The sequence below is a fragment of the Cinclus cinclus genome, chromosome 22, assembly GCF_963662255.1.
Source record: "Cinclus cinclus chromosome 22, bCinCin1.1, whole genome shotgun sequence".
Classification (NCBI taxonomy): domain Eukaryota; kingdom Metazoa; phylum Chordata; class Aves; order Passeriformes; family Cinclidae; genus Cinclus; species Cinclus cinclus.
The window spans coordinates 1,518,398-1,534,225 of record NC_085067.1 but is presented as its reverse complement, the minus strand read 5'-3'; the positions used below and the strand labels follow the sequence as shown (position 1 = coordinate 1,534,225).

General features: G+C 47.6%; 1 protein-coding gene across 1 annotated transcript in view; it reads left to right on the top strand.

Annotated features, from left to right (window-relative positions):
* Positions 1-5,064: 5,064 nt before the first annotated feature.
* AATF (apoptosis antagonizing transcription factor) overlaps positions 5,065-15,828 on the top strand; it is a 36,517-nt gene continuing 25,753 nt past the window's right edge. Inside the window, exons 1-4 of the mRNA XM_062506957.1 lie at positions 5,065-5,174; positions 6,551-6,739; positions 6,933-7,367; positions 7,964-8,101. Coding sequence (XP_062362941.1) covers positions 5,090-5,174; positions 6,551-6,739; positions 6,933-7,367; positions 7,964-8,101 — 847 coding nt within the window. The 5' untranslated portion in view covers positions 5,065-5,089. The remainder of the gene's footprint in view (positions 5,175-6,550; positions 6,740-6,932; positions 7,368-7,963; positions 8,102-15,828) is intronic.

Sequence of the window (15,828 nt, the reverse complement as noted above, 5' to 3'; positions counted from 1 at the left end):
TTTTGGGAGGTCCTTTCTTTGTCTCTGCCATGGCACTGGGGTGCTCAGCATTCCTCATGCCAACAAAACACCCATGAAATTATAAATTAAATTAGTGGGCCTGTTAAAAATATATTTTGATTATAAATCTGGGATTTGTTTATTTGTTGATAGTACTCGTGGTATTTTAGCTACAGGGTATGGGCTCATGCTTGGAAAGCAGAGTTTGGTGTGGCCTGGGAGAGTTGTTCACTCATTAAGCGCAGAACTTTAATGTAGAAATTGGAGAGGAAATGTGGCCTTGTGGTGAGGTGACGTCCAAATTCCTAAATCCATGTCCTTGGGGTTGCTTGGTGGTTGTGGGGTGTTCTGGGGGTGTTCTCAGGGTGTCCCTGCAGGGCTGTTCCTGTTGGCACATGGGATCACAGTTGTTGTTTTTGTTGGCATCTCATGGTTTTGTTGTGGGAGCATCCCTTGGTGACACTGCTGGGACAAGGGGGTGCCTGGGTTCTCTTACAGCTTCTGCTCCAGGATGTCACCAAATTCAGGGGCAGCTCTGCCTCGGTGCCATTTGGGCACTGTTCACAGTTTGGTAAGAATTAGGGAGATTTTTGCTGTTTGGTTTTACTCCAAGCTTCCTTCTTGAGGAATTCGCCCCTGCTCAGAGGCTGCTGGGATCCCACATGATTTGGGGGGAAATCCTTGGCTCTGCTCACCTGGGAGCCCAGGTCTGCAGGGTCCCTGGACAACGTGAGAATTGTGACACAGCGCAGGCTGGAACCTGGGCTGGAAAATCCCCCCTGGCTCCCAAGGACCCAGAGTGAGAGGAATTCCCAGGGGCTGTGGGGAATTTCTGGGAGTGAAGCCCACGGGAGAAGCTGCCTTGCACACTTCCCTTGTGCCTGTCTGTGTGCTGGCAGGGCTGTGCACAGGAGAGCACACGTGTGGTTTGCTTCAAAATCAGACATTTTGCTCCTCCTAAAACCGGTTTTTGTCTAGTTTTTAAATTGCCTTTGGGTGGCCTTTAAAATTCTTATCTGCTGGAAGCATCTTTGGGCTGTGCATCTCTTCAGACACACTCTGTTCCTTCTATTTTTCAATGTAGGAACCATTAAGAATTGATAAAATCTTTAAAACAATTGTGTTTTTTGAATGAGGGATGGGTTAGGAAAAGAAGAAGTACTCAAGTAAATAGAAGCACAGAAGAAAAATACTAATAAATATTTATAAGGAGAGTTTTTTATGTACGTAATCTAAATTTTATGTAATTTGCTTTAGTGGATGGGGTTTGCCTGTGTTCTTTTCTTCTTCTCCCCAGTTTGTTTCACTTCTTTTTTTTTTTTTTTCTCTCCTTTTCATGGATAAATTGTGTTGCTGGTTTTAAAAGGAAATTTTAACTGAACTAGCATGACTGAAATGATAAAGGTCAATTTGGAAAAGGACATTTGCTAGCCCAAGCATTGGCAAGACCAGCCCCAGCTCGTGGCTATTTTTGGCCAGCACGAGGCCCTTTGTATATGGGTCAAATTTTGCTGTTGACAAAGTAACTCAATTAAATTCAGCAGAGGTGACTCCAGGGTGGGTGATTCCAGTGGTTGTGGCTGGGAATGCTGTGGGAATGGGTCCTGCAGCCCATGTGGGGCCAGGGCTGAGCTGGGAGTCCCTGGCTGGCAGTGCCCGAGAGGCTCCGCGTTTCCATCCCAGCCCATTCCTGTGTTCTGTTCTAAAAGATGGATTCATGTTAACGACCTGTAAATGCAAGGCCAAGGGAGGATGGTCCAGCCCTTCCCTGCCAAAGCTTCTGTCTCATCTGACAATTTCCCAAAAGCTGACGAGCTCCAGGGGTACGGCAGGGAAGATGCAGAATGGGAGAAATCAGAAGCCCTTTTTATAGCCCAGCACGTTCCCTTGTTTATCTGCTCTGTGTTTATTCCCATTTTAGCAAACAGGCATGTGAATGAAAAAGTAAAATTAAGAGGGAAAATGGCAATGAAATTAAGTCAGTCAGGTAGATGGAGTTTTTGAACAGGCCAAGGGTTCCTCTGAACCGACCGTGAGGCATGAAAAGCATTTCATGAGCATCTTAAATGAAAATGTATCGATACAGTTTTTGTACAAATATTCCCCTGCTCTATTCTGAGTCCCAGGCACGGCAGTGTGGTTGGAGGGCACATGAACCAGAAATTAAAACCCAGCCCTGGAGTCTGATTTAATTACCCTGCTAAGTGAAAGGCAGAGGAGAGAGAATAAACAGCAGCAAAGACGACTCTGCGGGTGAAATATTTTAACAATCCCCGACTTTCATGGGCTGCAGTTGCTGTTTGATGTGGCTTTGTATTGACTGCATCTCTTCCTGAAAAACTGTGAATTAACAGGTCCTGTGGCTGTGGGAGTGAGGTTGGCGTGACCCAGAGGTGTGGGGTGCCCCACACCTGAGCACGCTTTTTGTTCTGCACGGGTGTCAGTGATGGATGTGGCACAGAAGAGGAACAGGCGAGCTCTGCCAGGACCCCTGAGTTTACAGCAGCGTGGATGTGGATTTGAATGCATTGCTGGGTTTGGGATTTATATGGAGCAATTGTCCCATTAGTCTCAGTGGGTGAAATCCTGATCTCGGTGGCCTGAGTGTCAAAAACACTGTGACTCCAAGGAGCTCATTTTTTACTCCAAAGGACTAATGCAACTCACTTGTATTTTTTATTAATTCTACTGGGTCTATTTTATTTAACCATCACTAAAAGCCTCTCTTCCTTCATTAACAGGGCAATTCATTATTTGTGAGGGTAGAGAACATCCCTTTTTCACTCTAGGAGTGCAGAGGTTTGAAAATGCAATTATGCAGGGGAGTCTTGGCACTAGTTCTTCGGTTGTGTGAGGTTAGTTACCCAGAAGTAACTGCAATGGTAAATACTTGCTCCTGCTACTCAATTTTCCACAGATTTGTTTCTCCAGGCTCCTCCCTTTGTTTATGGTGGCTTCTCTGAACAAAATACCAACAAACTCAGAGGAAAAAAAAAAAAAGGAAAACCTAGAAGCAAAGCCAGGGAAGATACGCTGTGCATGTCTCCTGGTTTATAAGTTTCTTGTGTTTTTCAAATCATGTGTCAGTAAACAAACAAACAAACAAATAAATAAGTAAATAAAGATCAGTATTTAATTTAATGGGCAATCCCCCATCATCGATTATGCAGAGCATTACAGCCATCCATCCTGCCACGATAAAATAAATACAAACTACAAAACCGAGTTGAGTATTTTAAAGTTTTGAGGGGTTTTGCAGTGAAAACACGCGTTTTCAGTAAATGCTGTTTTTCACATAAATCGAGCTGTGTGATGTCATCAAGGTCCCCAGTGCCAGCCGGGCTGGCGGAGAGGGTCACAGCGGGGCTGAGAAGGGGAGGGCGATGTTTGGGTTTTTCCAGCCGGCTCCCTCTCAGTGCCTGCCAGGTTTCTCCCCGGCTGGTGGCGATGGGAATTCCTGATATTCCTCTGCCCTCTGTAGGAGAAGCACCCGCATGAGCCGTGCTGCGGGATGGATCCGGCTGCATCCCGGCACCGTTCTCCCAGCACAAATCACCTCCTGCTCGCTTTCCTGGCCTTTAAAGGGGGGACAAGAAGGGGATGGGAATCAGCCTGCTCAGGTTCACGGGGGCTGCTGGAACCTTCGCAGGGAAAATCCCAGCGCTGGATGTGAAAAACCCAAATGTGGAACCCCCGGCTCATCTGAGCTCTGATCTACACCTGCAGCTCGGGTTGGAGAGGCTGAGCTGAGATCAAACCTGTGCCAGCCTCGGCTGCTGTTCCCCAATTTCAGGCAATTCCTTGAGTTTTGGGGCCACCTTAGAACTGCAGAAAGGGGCTGGGAGAGGCTCAGAGGGCAAACCCAGAGAACCTGTCCCTGCTAATTCTCTCTGCAGGTCACGGCTGCATCCCTTGGCTGCTGCTCCTTGGCCAGAGTTTGACCCCAGAAGCTAAAATTCCTGAATTTCCTTCTGGCTGGTCTAACTCAGGTGTAAGGAACTACCTGTGTGCAAGGCCTGACCTGAGAACCCAGCTTTGGGACCTCACTGCTGTGAGAGGAACTCCAGCAGAGGCCACAGAATATTTAACGCAGGACGGGAAAAGAATTAATTCAGTTCTGCACAGCTGGAGAGGCTGAAAAACTCGACGTTGATTTAAAGCAGTAGTTGTCATATTGTGCATTATTAATGGGACTTTGCTGCTGTGCTGCCGCTATCCCGTACCGTGAGACCCCAATTCCCACAGGTACCGGGAATGCCCCGGTACAGACGGGGCTGAGGCAGCGGACAGGGGGCCCAGGGGGGTCCCGGCCGGATCCCGGTGTGGGCCTGGGGTTGTTCCCGGTTGGATCCCGGTGTGGGCCTGGGGTTGTTCCCGGTTGGGTCCCGGTGTGGACCTGGGATTGTTCCCGGTTGGGTCCCGGCGTGGGCCTGGGGTTGTTCCCGGTTGGGTCTCAGATTCATTCCCAACGTGATCCCGGGATCGTTCCCTGGTTGGATCCCGGTGCGACCCCAGGTTTATTCCCAGTGTGTGCCCAGGTTCATTCCCTGCTGGATCCCGGGCTCATTCCTGGTCGGATCCCGGGTTCATTCCCAGTGTATCCCTGGGTTCGTTCCCGGTCTGACCCCAGGTTCATTCCCAGTGCATCCCCAAGTTCATTCCTGGTGTCACCCCGGTTCATTCCCCGTGTGACCCCAGGCTCATTCCCGGTGTATCCCCGGTTCGTTCCCAGTGTATCTCGGGTTCATTCCCGGTGTATCCCGGGTTCATTCCCGGTATATCCGCTGTTCATTCCCGGTGTCACCCCGCTTCGTTCCCGGTGTGACCCCAGGCTCATTCCCGGTTGGATCCCAGGTTCATTCCCCGTGTGACCCCAGGCTCATTGCCGGTATATCCCGGGTTCATTCCCGGTGTCACCCCGGTTCATTCCCGGTGTATCCCAGGCTCATTCCCGGTTGGATCCCGGCAGGACCGGGCGCTCCCCTCACGCCCCGCCCCGTCCCCTCACGCAGGCTCCGCCCCGGTTCTGGCCCCGCCCCGGTTCTGGCCGCGCCCTGGCCCCGCCCCGCGCTCCCTGCGCTCCCCCAAGATGGCGGCGCCCTTGGCGCTGCAGCTACAGGAGCTGCTGGACCCCCGGCCCGGCCCGCGGGACCCCGAGGATGATGCGGAGGAAGGTGCGGAAGACCCGGGCCAGGAGAGGGTCGGCACCGCGGTGGCGGTGACGGGAGAGGCCGGCGGGGGCGACCCGGGCACTGCCGGAGCGGCCGCACGTGGCGCCGCGGCGGCGTGAGGGGGATCGGGGGGATCTCAGGGATCTCTCGGGGATCTCAGGGGTCGGGGCTGTGTCGGGCTCGGGGTTATCCCCGCGTTGGAGTTCATCTCGGGGATCGAGCCAGCTGTGGGATGGGGGATGTGGCCAGGACCGGGGTTCTCTCGGGGCTCCTCCGGGATCGGGCCTGTGTTGGGCTTCGCGTGGTTCTTTTCTGCAGGCTATGGGAGAGCAGTAATGCCCTGCAAGAAACGTCTTAGTAACCACTGAGGAAGTTACCGTGGTCAGTAGAGGAGTTTTCCCGTTGTAGTAACCATCATTTTGTTCCAGACTTGGCAGAGCCCCAGATTGGTTTGGGTTGGAAGGGACATTAAAGCCCCACCCAGTGCCACCCCTGCCATGGCAGGGACACCTCCCACTGTCTCAGGCTGCTCCAAGCCCATCCAGCCTGGTCTTGGACATTGCCAGGGATCCAGGGGCAGCCACAGCTTCTCTGGGGAGAACTTCATCCTGTGGTGGTGCCAGGACTCCAAGAGATCGCTGGAAGGATTTGCCTCTGCCCCTCCTTGTTGCCCAGCATTTTGCCATCCTCTGCTGGCTGGGAGGACTGTATTTAGAGCACATTTTGTTGCTTTGGTTGTGAGCAGGAGACTTTTTTTGCCCCCCTCTGCCTCTAACAAGCGCTCTGAGTGAGGCATTAACATTTCCAAACACACATTAAGAGCACTCAAGGATGATTTGAGTCGCTAGACTGCCCCAACAGAGCTAACCCTGTAATTTGGCACAGGGTGCCTTGCAGATGAATGAAAGAAAGCAGGGAGGGAGGATGGTGGGATGTGTTCTCTGGGCTGGACTGCTCTGCTCTGTGTCTTGGAGAAGATGGGGAAGAAAAAGGGCATTAACCACAGTGAAATCCATGTGTTTATGTGGCTTGTATATGTAGCAAGAAGCCAAAGTGCTTCTGAATTGGAGTTTTCCTCTTTTAATCTGCAAGCATGAAGCGAGTGAAGGCATTGCAGCCTTGCAGAGTCTTCCACACGAAGGGCTGTACTTCTCAGAGGCCCTTCTGCATCCTTGGGAGGGCTTGGATAGGCTTAGTTCATGTTGAGCTTCATGCAGGAGCCTCTCCCCCTTGCAGGAAATTATTTGTGTGCCTTTCCCATGCTTTTCAAAGTTCCTGTTCCCCTGTTGTTACAGAGCATGAGGAGCTTCCCAGGGCTCCTTCCAGACTGGAATTCAGTTCAGTTTCAGATACCACTTCTCTTTCCCCCCCCTCAACAGCTACAGTTGCTAAAGTGATTGACAGATTTGAGGATGAAACCACGGATGACGTTTTGCCTGTTGGTAATATCAGGAAAAGAGCTTCAGCCTCTCTCCTGGAAGCTGATAAGAGGTACAGTGGAAAAGCCACATCTCGGAAAGCTCTGCAGGAAGAGCTCTGGGGAGATGATCTGTCTGAAGAAGGATCTGGTAAGAAATCTCTTTTGTTTCCCCCCCCCTTTTTGCTGTCAAACCATGATGTCAATACATGACTGAGCAACCTCAGGGCCCTGTTACGGTGCAAGGAACAGCTACAGTTAAGCTGGACATCAAATAGCCCAAACTGAGCTGTTGCTGATGAATTGTTCTGCTAAGTAAATAACTTTTTTCTCTCATTTATTAGCTGAAGATGCATTAGATGACTGGTACAGTGACACTGAAGGCTCAGAAGAGGAGGACAGTGCTGGCACTAAGGCCAGGGAGAAGCCCAGCAGTGCTGGCAGTGAGCAGGAGGGTGACTTGGAGGATGATGAAGAGGAGGAGCTGCCTGTCCAGGCCAAGGCACCAAAGTTCAGCTTCCAGAGTATCACAGACTTGGAGAAGTTTACAGAGGGGATGGATGATGCAGGGAGCAGTGAAGGGGAGGATGAAGATGAGGATGAGGATGGTGCTGACATGGAAGAAGGAAGTGAGGCGGAGGAGGAGGAATTTGGGAGTGAAAACCACGATGATGGAAAAGAAACCAAAGACAGCCAAGATGATGGGGGAGTGCTGACCTTCTCCAGAGGACAGGAGTCTGAAGAAGTGGAGAAGGGCAAAGCTGTGAGGAACCAGCTAGGTTTGTGCATGTTTGCTGTGTGTTTGCTGGCAGTGTAAAAGCAGCCGTGCTGGGAAACCCCTCAGCATGGGCAGGTGCTGCCAACACTCTGCTTGTGCATGCTGCAGCAGCCCCATGTGTATGCAGATGTTCTGCCACATCTGGTGTCACTGCTGCTGTCACAGCTCATGATGTGAAGTGTGTTTATCCATCAGCTTAACTGAACCAGTGCTGAATATCCTCACAGGACCGTTGGGTTTGGGAACTTCCTGCACTACTCCTGCTGTGACCACTTTGTTTCTTTCCAGAATGTAACTCCCAAAATGCCATTTCTTCCTGTCTGTGCTGTTAAAGTATCAAACCTCTGTTTGCAGGCTGTCCTTTGAAGCAGTAAAGCAAAGGGATGTTTGGTCTGTGAGTCACAGAGTTGCAGCTGAGGTTTGCTTTGTCCAGAGACAACTTGTGGTACTCATTTTGTGCTGGTCAGTGCATGGCAGGACTGCCCTGAGCAGGAGTAATGCAGCCCAGAGGAGAGGGCCTGAGCTGTCAGGTCCTTCAGGAGCAACGAGTGCTTTGTCTTGCTAACTGATTCTTTTATTCCCTTGTCTTTTGTGAAGCCCTGTGGGATCAGCTGATGGAAGGGAGGATCAAGATGCAGAAGGTGCTCATGACAGCCAACAGGCTGCCCCAGCCAGACACCTACCCCAGGTTCAAGAAGGAGGGGGGACAAGACTTTGACAATGCTGTGGAGAACTGTAAGAGCCTTTTAATCTTTCTTCTTTGCTCAGACTCTTATGAACAGTTGCTTGTTGCTGTTCAGGGCTGGGATGCTTTGTCCAGAGACATCTTGTACCAATTTTGTGCTGGGCCAGTGAATGCCAAGGTTTGCCCAAAGCAAGAGTAATGCAGCCCAAAGGAGGGTGAGTGCAGATGAATTCCAGCATGGAGCTGCTTTATCTGTTTATTCCTGAGATTCCTGCTAATGATGAGCTCTGTAGTAGATTCTCCAATATGAAATCATAACATGCAGGCTGCACTTGGTGAGTGCAAAGTGCTGGGCTTTGGTGTGGTGTGGGCCTGTTTAATTTTTATATTTGGACACTTTTTTCTGGCCTGGAGGTGAATACATAGGGAGATAGATGTCTGGGTCATCAGACAGGACCCTGAACCTTGGCCCTGCAGCAGATTTTGGCTGTGATCCTCTGCCTTACCCCTGCCCAGGACAGGACAGTCAGCTTACCTGCAGTTACAGGTGAGCTGCCTTCTGCTTTAGAGTTGGCTCTGCTGCTTTAAACGAAGTGATTAAGGACAAAAAGGCAAACTCCCACCAATGCTGTGCTGACCTTTCAGTGGAGCACATGTTATTAATGTCCTTAATGAGATGCATTACAAACTGCCCCAGCTCCATGTTTCATTACAGGTCTAAGATGCAATATCATTAAAGACCTTTAACAGAAACAATGCTTGACATTTTGGTATTTCCCATAAGCAAAATACACCCAAGAACATGGAGTGTAATGTCCCCAGTGCTGCAGAGGCTGATCCCTCAGTTTTGCAGAGCTCTGAGGGAAACTCCACTGCTCAGAATGATCCCCTCTTCACCTTCCTCCTCATCATCTGGGCAGGGGAGTTGTGGGGGTTCACTCTGATGTTCCTCAGAGCTTGGCTTTGTGTTCTGTGCTCATGTGTGAAGACAGAACATAAAGCTGGAGTGACCTGGGCAGTGTTAGCAGAGGAAATCTCAGGCTGACAGGAAAATACTGAATTCTGCTGCTATACTTGTACATGATGGGCTTCAGCCTTGGGCAGGATTTGGGGTCATCATGACATGGCCACTGTTTTGGCCTGGATGATGCTCTCCTTGCAGGGAAGCCTCAGCACCTCTGTCCAAACCCACAAAATAAATCTGGTATGTTTTCAACATCCTCATTGAACAGGAGGGAATGATTTGGTGTTCCAGTTGCACAAAAACTTGGTGCCAAAATCCCAAACTCTGGGTGAAGCCTGCAGGATGCTGAGGTCAGGAGGCTCCCAGTGCTCTCAGAGCTCCTGGACAAGAGTGTTTCCAGTAATTTTTCCCAAATTTTTCTATTTCTAATGAAATTTCTGCTCTGTGCTCAGAGGAAGATTGAATTTTTTTAATTGGAAAATGATCCTTTGTGTGTTTTCCTCTTGGGTATCTCCTACTCAGGACAACCCTGTCGTGGTGCTGGAATTCCCTAAAGGCTGGCAGTGTAATTGTGTTAAAGAGTAGGCAGCAATTCTCCATCCATTTGCAGTTTTAAAACCAAACCTGGGTGATAATGGCAAGGTCATGCTCATTTTCCAGATTTTGAGACTGGAGGTTACAAAACCTAAAGTGTTTAATTTATTATTTTTGTAGTCTTTTATGATTTTTTTTTTTTTTAATGTTACAACGTGCTTTGGACAACCTTAGATTCCTGAAATCTCAGGTTCTGGTAGATGATTTACTGCAAAATTGCTTATAAATTGAAGTAGAAAATGTTTTGCAGACCTGGCAGCTTTCAGGCTTCACACCCATTTGTCACCCAGCATTTCCCTTTGTGTATAGAACAAGAATTAATTAGGCTGCACTGCAGGAAAAGTTTATGGCCATAATTTATATAGGATGAATTTCTGTTTAAAGAGACAGCATTGCTTTGTTTGTGCTGTCTTACTTTTTATTTCCCTATTTTCTCCTTTTTTTTTTTTAATCTTTAATTATATTCCAGATTATTTTTTTTCCTGTCACCCTTTTTACATACAAATGGGAGACCAAACTGTGGTCAGGGGAGCTCATGTTTATTCCTGTTTTTCACCCACTGAGAAAGTCTGGATGGTTTTTAGTGCTGAGATCAGAGTGGCTGAGCTCTGAAAGCAGCACAAACATCCAGGGTTTAATGCCCTGCACACACAAACCCTCCCAGCTCACAATTCCAAGGTGCTGCTGCCTGCACTGGGCTGTTTCCCCAAGACAGATTTGTATTCCCCTGCACTGCATCTTCCAGTCTGGTCCAGGGCTTGAGATGTTGCCTCTGTTTGGGGTCTTGCACGTTCAATTAATGTTTTTCATAATCAATGCGAGTCAGAATTTGCAATCTGCTCCTGATTTGCACATTAAAGAGACCCATTAATTAAAAATTCCAATCCCTGGCATGTTCCCGCAGGATCCCTGCATTATTTACATAGAAAAGGAGTGCAAGGTGCAAGTTTCTGTGCTGTGGCTGCACAGATTGCAGGCTTGCCACTCAGATTTCTCTCTGCTGGGAGCTTGGGAGGGGATCTCCTGAAATTGTCTCCAAAAATCACCTCAAGGCCAAGGAAGAGCCAAAGCAGAGGTGGGATAAACATTGGTGGAGCCACATCCAGTGTGAGGAATTAAACAATTCCAGGGTTTGGGGCTTGTTGTGTTAAACCTTGATAGAGTGATAGAAAAACCCACAAATAATTGAGGGACAAGGAGGTAACAAGGGCTTTAAGGAATTAAATTTCTCCATCCTCAAAGGCCCTCAGCTTCTCAGTACAGGCCTGTAGCTTTTTCTTTCTAATTCCAGTTAAAAATCTGAAACTGGCAACATTTCAGTGACTAATACTTTATGCTTTACTAAAAGAGCTGGGAATTGCAGCCTTTAAATAGCAGATTGTGTTCTTTTCACTTGGTAGTTGGTGAGATGATTTAAAAATGTACAGAAACCCAGGTGAGGAAGTTTCTTTGCCAGAAACTGATGGAAGTTGCAGGACTTTAAAGGGACAAGTGGCTGTGTTTTCCTTTTGCAAGAGTTCAGGAGGTCCCTGAAATGTAAACTGCTCACTGCATTTTTGTGGGCTTTAGGTTTTTTTTTTTTGGATTTGATTCCATCTATCAGTGGATTAAGAGAAAATACCAGAGCCCCAGATTTCTATTCCTCAGCATAAGCTGCAGATAATTTCAAGAAATAGAGGAAATGGTGGGTTTGGTAAAAGTAGATATGCAGGGTGTGTGGGGATGGATTTGCTCAGTGGAGGAACAAAAGTGGGGACAGCAAATAATTAACTTATTTACACTTTGGAGAGGTGTGGTGAAGTTTCAACAAGGTTTGTGATCAATAATAAAATGAATCTGAATAAAGTGAATCAGATTTACAAAAAAACCACCAAAAAAACACAGGGCTTTGTTGCCTTCTGGGAAATGAAGAACTTCTTGGATTTTTGTTCCTAAAACTTTGAGTGACCCAGGAATGGCTGTTTCTGGGGTGGAAAATAGGTGGAAGTTTGTGATGAGTGTGCTGGGGAAGGACTTTGCTCCCATCTGGAATAATTCCCTGAGCTGGGCCCTGGCACAGCAGGTTGGGTACCTGGTCCCATGACAAATTCTATGGCTTGGGACTGAACAGCACATTTAAATCTCTCTCTCTCTCTGAGTGCTTCACACTGAATATCTTCATTTTCTTCTGGATTGGTTCTGCAATATTTTGACATTTGAGAGAGAGGGAAAGATCCTGTTTAGTCTCTGGTTAATGTATGAGTGTGTTCTCGGTGTCCTTTTAATGAGGATTTTTGTTGGGCTCTCCTAATCCCAGGCTTTAAAATAATATTTTTACATCCTCCACAACATCCAGGTAAGTCGTGTTGAAGACACTGATTAAGCAGGAACTAATTTTGGATGAAATCCAGTCTGCTGTAGGTGCCAGAGAAGCTGTTGCTCTTTCTGGGAGAGAGGATGTGCCTGGCAATGGCCCTCACCTGGACAGGGAACAGCTCTCTGATAAAATGGGATTCACTGACACAGGCTTGGAATTTTTAAGGGAAGCCTGCAGGACTCAGCAGCCAAGAGCTCCCTCGTAATTTTGTTCTCACCTCCATTCCTGGATCCCTTTTAGAACTCCAGTATATCCACACCTCCATCTGGAGATGTGAATGCATTAATGCAGAGCAGGGTGAGTATCCCAGGGAGGGGGAGGAACCAAGGCACAGACAGATTACACAGTTCCAGAGGCATAGAGCAGTTACAGGATTAATTGGTGCTAGGCAAGATCATGGACTTAAATATATTCTTGCTTTGAAGATTTTACTGGGAGCCTGCACAAATGTGTGACAGCAGAACTGGGTTTCAAGCCTGAGTGTAAATTATTGTGATCAGATCTAGCCCACTTAAAGCTGGTAGTTCATTTTAATTGAATTGTATTAGTCTGGACACTTTATGAATACAAAAAGCATCGGCCCTGTCAATTCCTGCAGGGTTGGATGTGATTTAAATGGATGTGGATATAGGTGTCCCCAAATTTCACCTCTCCTCTCTGATCTCATGGAGAATCTGTTCAGCTCTTTTTGGGACTGAGCCAAAGCCTGTTGACATTAATGAAGACTTCTCTCAGCTGAAAGAAATTAATGAATCAGATCCCTTTTTTTTTTTTTCCTAAATTTTGTGCAATGTGCCGTGGAGAGCTTTTGGTGAGGAGTGGGCTCAGCGAGGATGAACAGCTCCTGGGCCATTCTGGGGGTGCTGTCTGTGCCAGTAAATGAGAGGGGAGAGGCCTCAGACTGCCCTGGACTCAGTTTTGGAGCTCTGTTATTCTGTGTGAATGTGAAGTTGGGTCACGAAGTCTGTGATGTTTTGGGCACATGCAGAATTTGGGCTGTGACAGGTACCAGGAAGGTTGTTTTGTGGTTTGTCATTCCTGTCTGTGATTCATTCAGGAATTCTGTGTGGGAGCTAGTGGAGAAATGCAGGACTTTTATTAATGTGCAATTTTGGGCTGTTTTCAGAGAAAAAACTCTTACCCTACCTCACGGAGTGCCAAGGCTTTTGCCTTGTGGTTATTCAGTATTTTTGAGCAGAATTGTTGTCTCCTTGTCATGTGTGGGTGTGGTAAAATGGTTTCAGAGGTGCTCTCCATAGCCACGTATGTTGTTCAGCAGTGAAGTCTGAGGTTTATTTGAAATCTGTCTTAAATTTTAGTGCTGGAAATACAGGGACCTGATCCAGCTGAACTCTAGCCTGTGGGATTTCACCACACTCAGACAGTTTTGCCTACACCTGAGTTTCTCAAGATTAATAGCTAATTAAACTGAATTTAGCTAAATATTTATGCATGTTAGTCTGTGTACTGCACAAACAAGATGCAGGGAAACAAAGGCTTTAAAAGTGCCCAGACAAGTGTGTGCAAATGTCAGCTAACTGGGATTAATTGGCAACTGGGTACCTTGAGATGGAAACTCAGGGCTTGTCTTGATAAATATAATTAATGGCCTGGTATTGTGTGAGGAGGTCAGTCTGGATGGGCTAATGTTCCCTTCTGGCTTTAATATCCAGATATAACTATGAAATTTCACATTTCCTCTTCCTTTCTCCTCGTCCATGTATTTGGGGACTCTGGGCTGGCAGGGGCAGGAATGTGTTCTGTCAGCTTCTTTGCATTTCCAGTAATGGAAAGCATCAGTTTTTATAAATCTCATTTTTGCCAGCCCCATCCTCTCCCTGGTTTGGGCTGATATCAAAAGATGATGGTTGAGGCAAATCAGCAGAGCATGAACTTCATGGAAGTATTTCTCTTTCTCTCCTCCTCAGCTTTCCCCCTCCCCCAGTCCCCTCTAATAAACCCCTGAACACCCAGCCTTTATTCTGTTGTTGAATCCAGTTATTTTCTTTACTTTTAGCAAACTCATCTGTGTCTGATCCTGTTGTCCTCCCTGTCAGGTGCAGTAATATTGGAGTGAAAGGGCTAAATTGAGGCTGTTCTGGAACTCTTTGGGAGTCAGCTGAAGCACTGCTGTGTAGGGAGGTGCAGCCCTGGCTCCTTTGTGCCCAGGGAAGACAATTTCCCCTCTGCAAAGGCTCTTGCATCATTTGCATTCCAATGGAACCAGCAAACTGGGCTCGGGTGTGGAGCTGAGCTTTGCTGTCAGCAGCAAAGTCAGCCCTTTTCCTACCAGCATTTGGTAAAATCCTCCAAACTCACTGTTTTGGGAAACATGAAAGGAGTGTTGCTCCCATAATTTCCTAAATTTGGACGTATTTCCCAGTGTTTTGTGCTGAAGTCTGTGAGAAATAGGAAGGTACCCACACCACCTGTAAAAAATCACCTTTAGCCTACCAGTGAGTCTGGGCTGGCTCTTGGAGCTCCTGTCTGAGGCTCACCAAACAGAATTATTTCTTTTATTTCTGTGCCACGTTGGTTTGGGACCCTCAGAGGTGCTGGGCTGGAGCTGCTGGGATCCTGCCAGTCCCACATTGTTCCTCCTGAGGTTCTTTCCACACTGAGAATTAAACCCAAGCTTCTGTCCACAGCCCCATGTCTGGGATGTGACACCTGGAGGAATTCCCCTGCCTTTTCCTGCTGCTGGGAATATAGAGCAAGCTCCAAAAGTAATACTGACAGACTTCAGAATTACGATACACTGGAGCTGCGGCGTAATTCTTTGTTGAAGAAGTTAGAGGCCTAAAATGTTAAGGCTTATTGTTATTCCGAGTTGATAATCTCTGCCTTGCTTTAATAATTTTTCCTCATGCCTGGATAGCCTGCGAGTTGCACAATAATCACTCACACAGCTTTGTAATCAATGCCCAAAGTAATAGGATTCCGCTGGCCAACGGCAATTAATAAATTTGTGTCTTTTTTAAAACACTAGCAAGTCGGGCCTGAAATACGACTGACTGGCTTTCCTCATTTGCATATTTATTGCAGTGGAAAAATTCTTGCCGAATGATTGATGTTGAGCCTGCCTCTTGAATTCCAAACAGCACATTATTATGAAATGAAAAATGCCGGCCATACAGTTGATTAAAGTTGAAGACAGTGGAATCGGTGTTTTTTAAGATTGTGGGAGAATTAAAGGCATATTTTAATAGATGTTGACAAGAAGTGAACTAACAAAAGCAAAGCAAAGGATTTGCTTGAAAAGATTTAATCAAACGTGTTTGGTGGGGGATTAATTGCTGGGGATGACGAGTGCAAGTGGCTGGCTGCTGGATGTGAATGGGGAGCATTGTTCCGAGGCCAGCTCTTCGAGGGCCATTTTGACCTGGAGTTTAACTCCTGTCCCACATCCCTTTGAAGGGAGGGAAGATTCCCCCTCTCCATCCAAGTCCTGGGATAAACCTGTGGACCAGGTGGAGATAGTTCTTGTGTGCAGCCATTGAAATAAGGGCTTGGATTCCTCTCCTCCTTTTGACTTGCCTGGTGGGGACATGGGGGCTCCATGGGAACTCTCTGTGGAGTCAGGGGAATGTTCCCAATATTGTGCAGCTCAGCTTTTGCTCTGCATCCCTTCATCCCAGTGCCAGTGTTGCTCCAGCTTTTCTGTGTGAGCACTTCCCCAGCCCGTGGAGGAAAACATTGCGTGCCTGTGATATTCCAATGATGCCAGAGCCTCAGATTTAATTGAGGGGAAAAAGTCCTTAATTTCCAGTGCTGGCACGGGCTCTGGAGTGGAACAGTGTGCTGGGCAGGTGGTGGTTCCTGCTGGTACATCCCAGGAAGGGTTTTTCCATGGATTCAGTGTC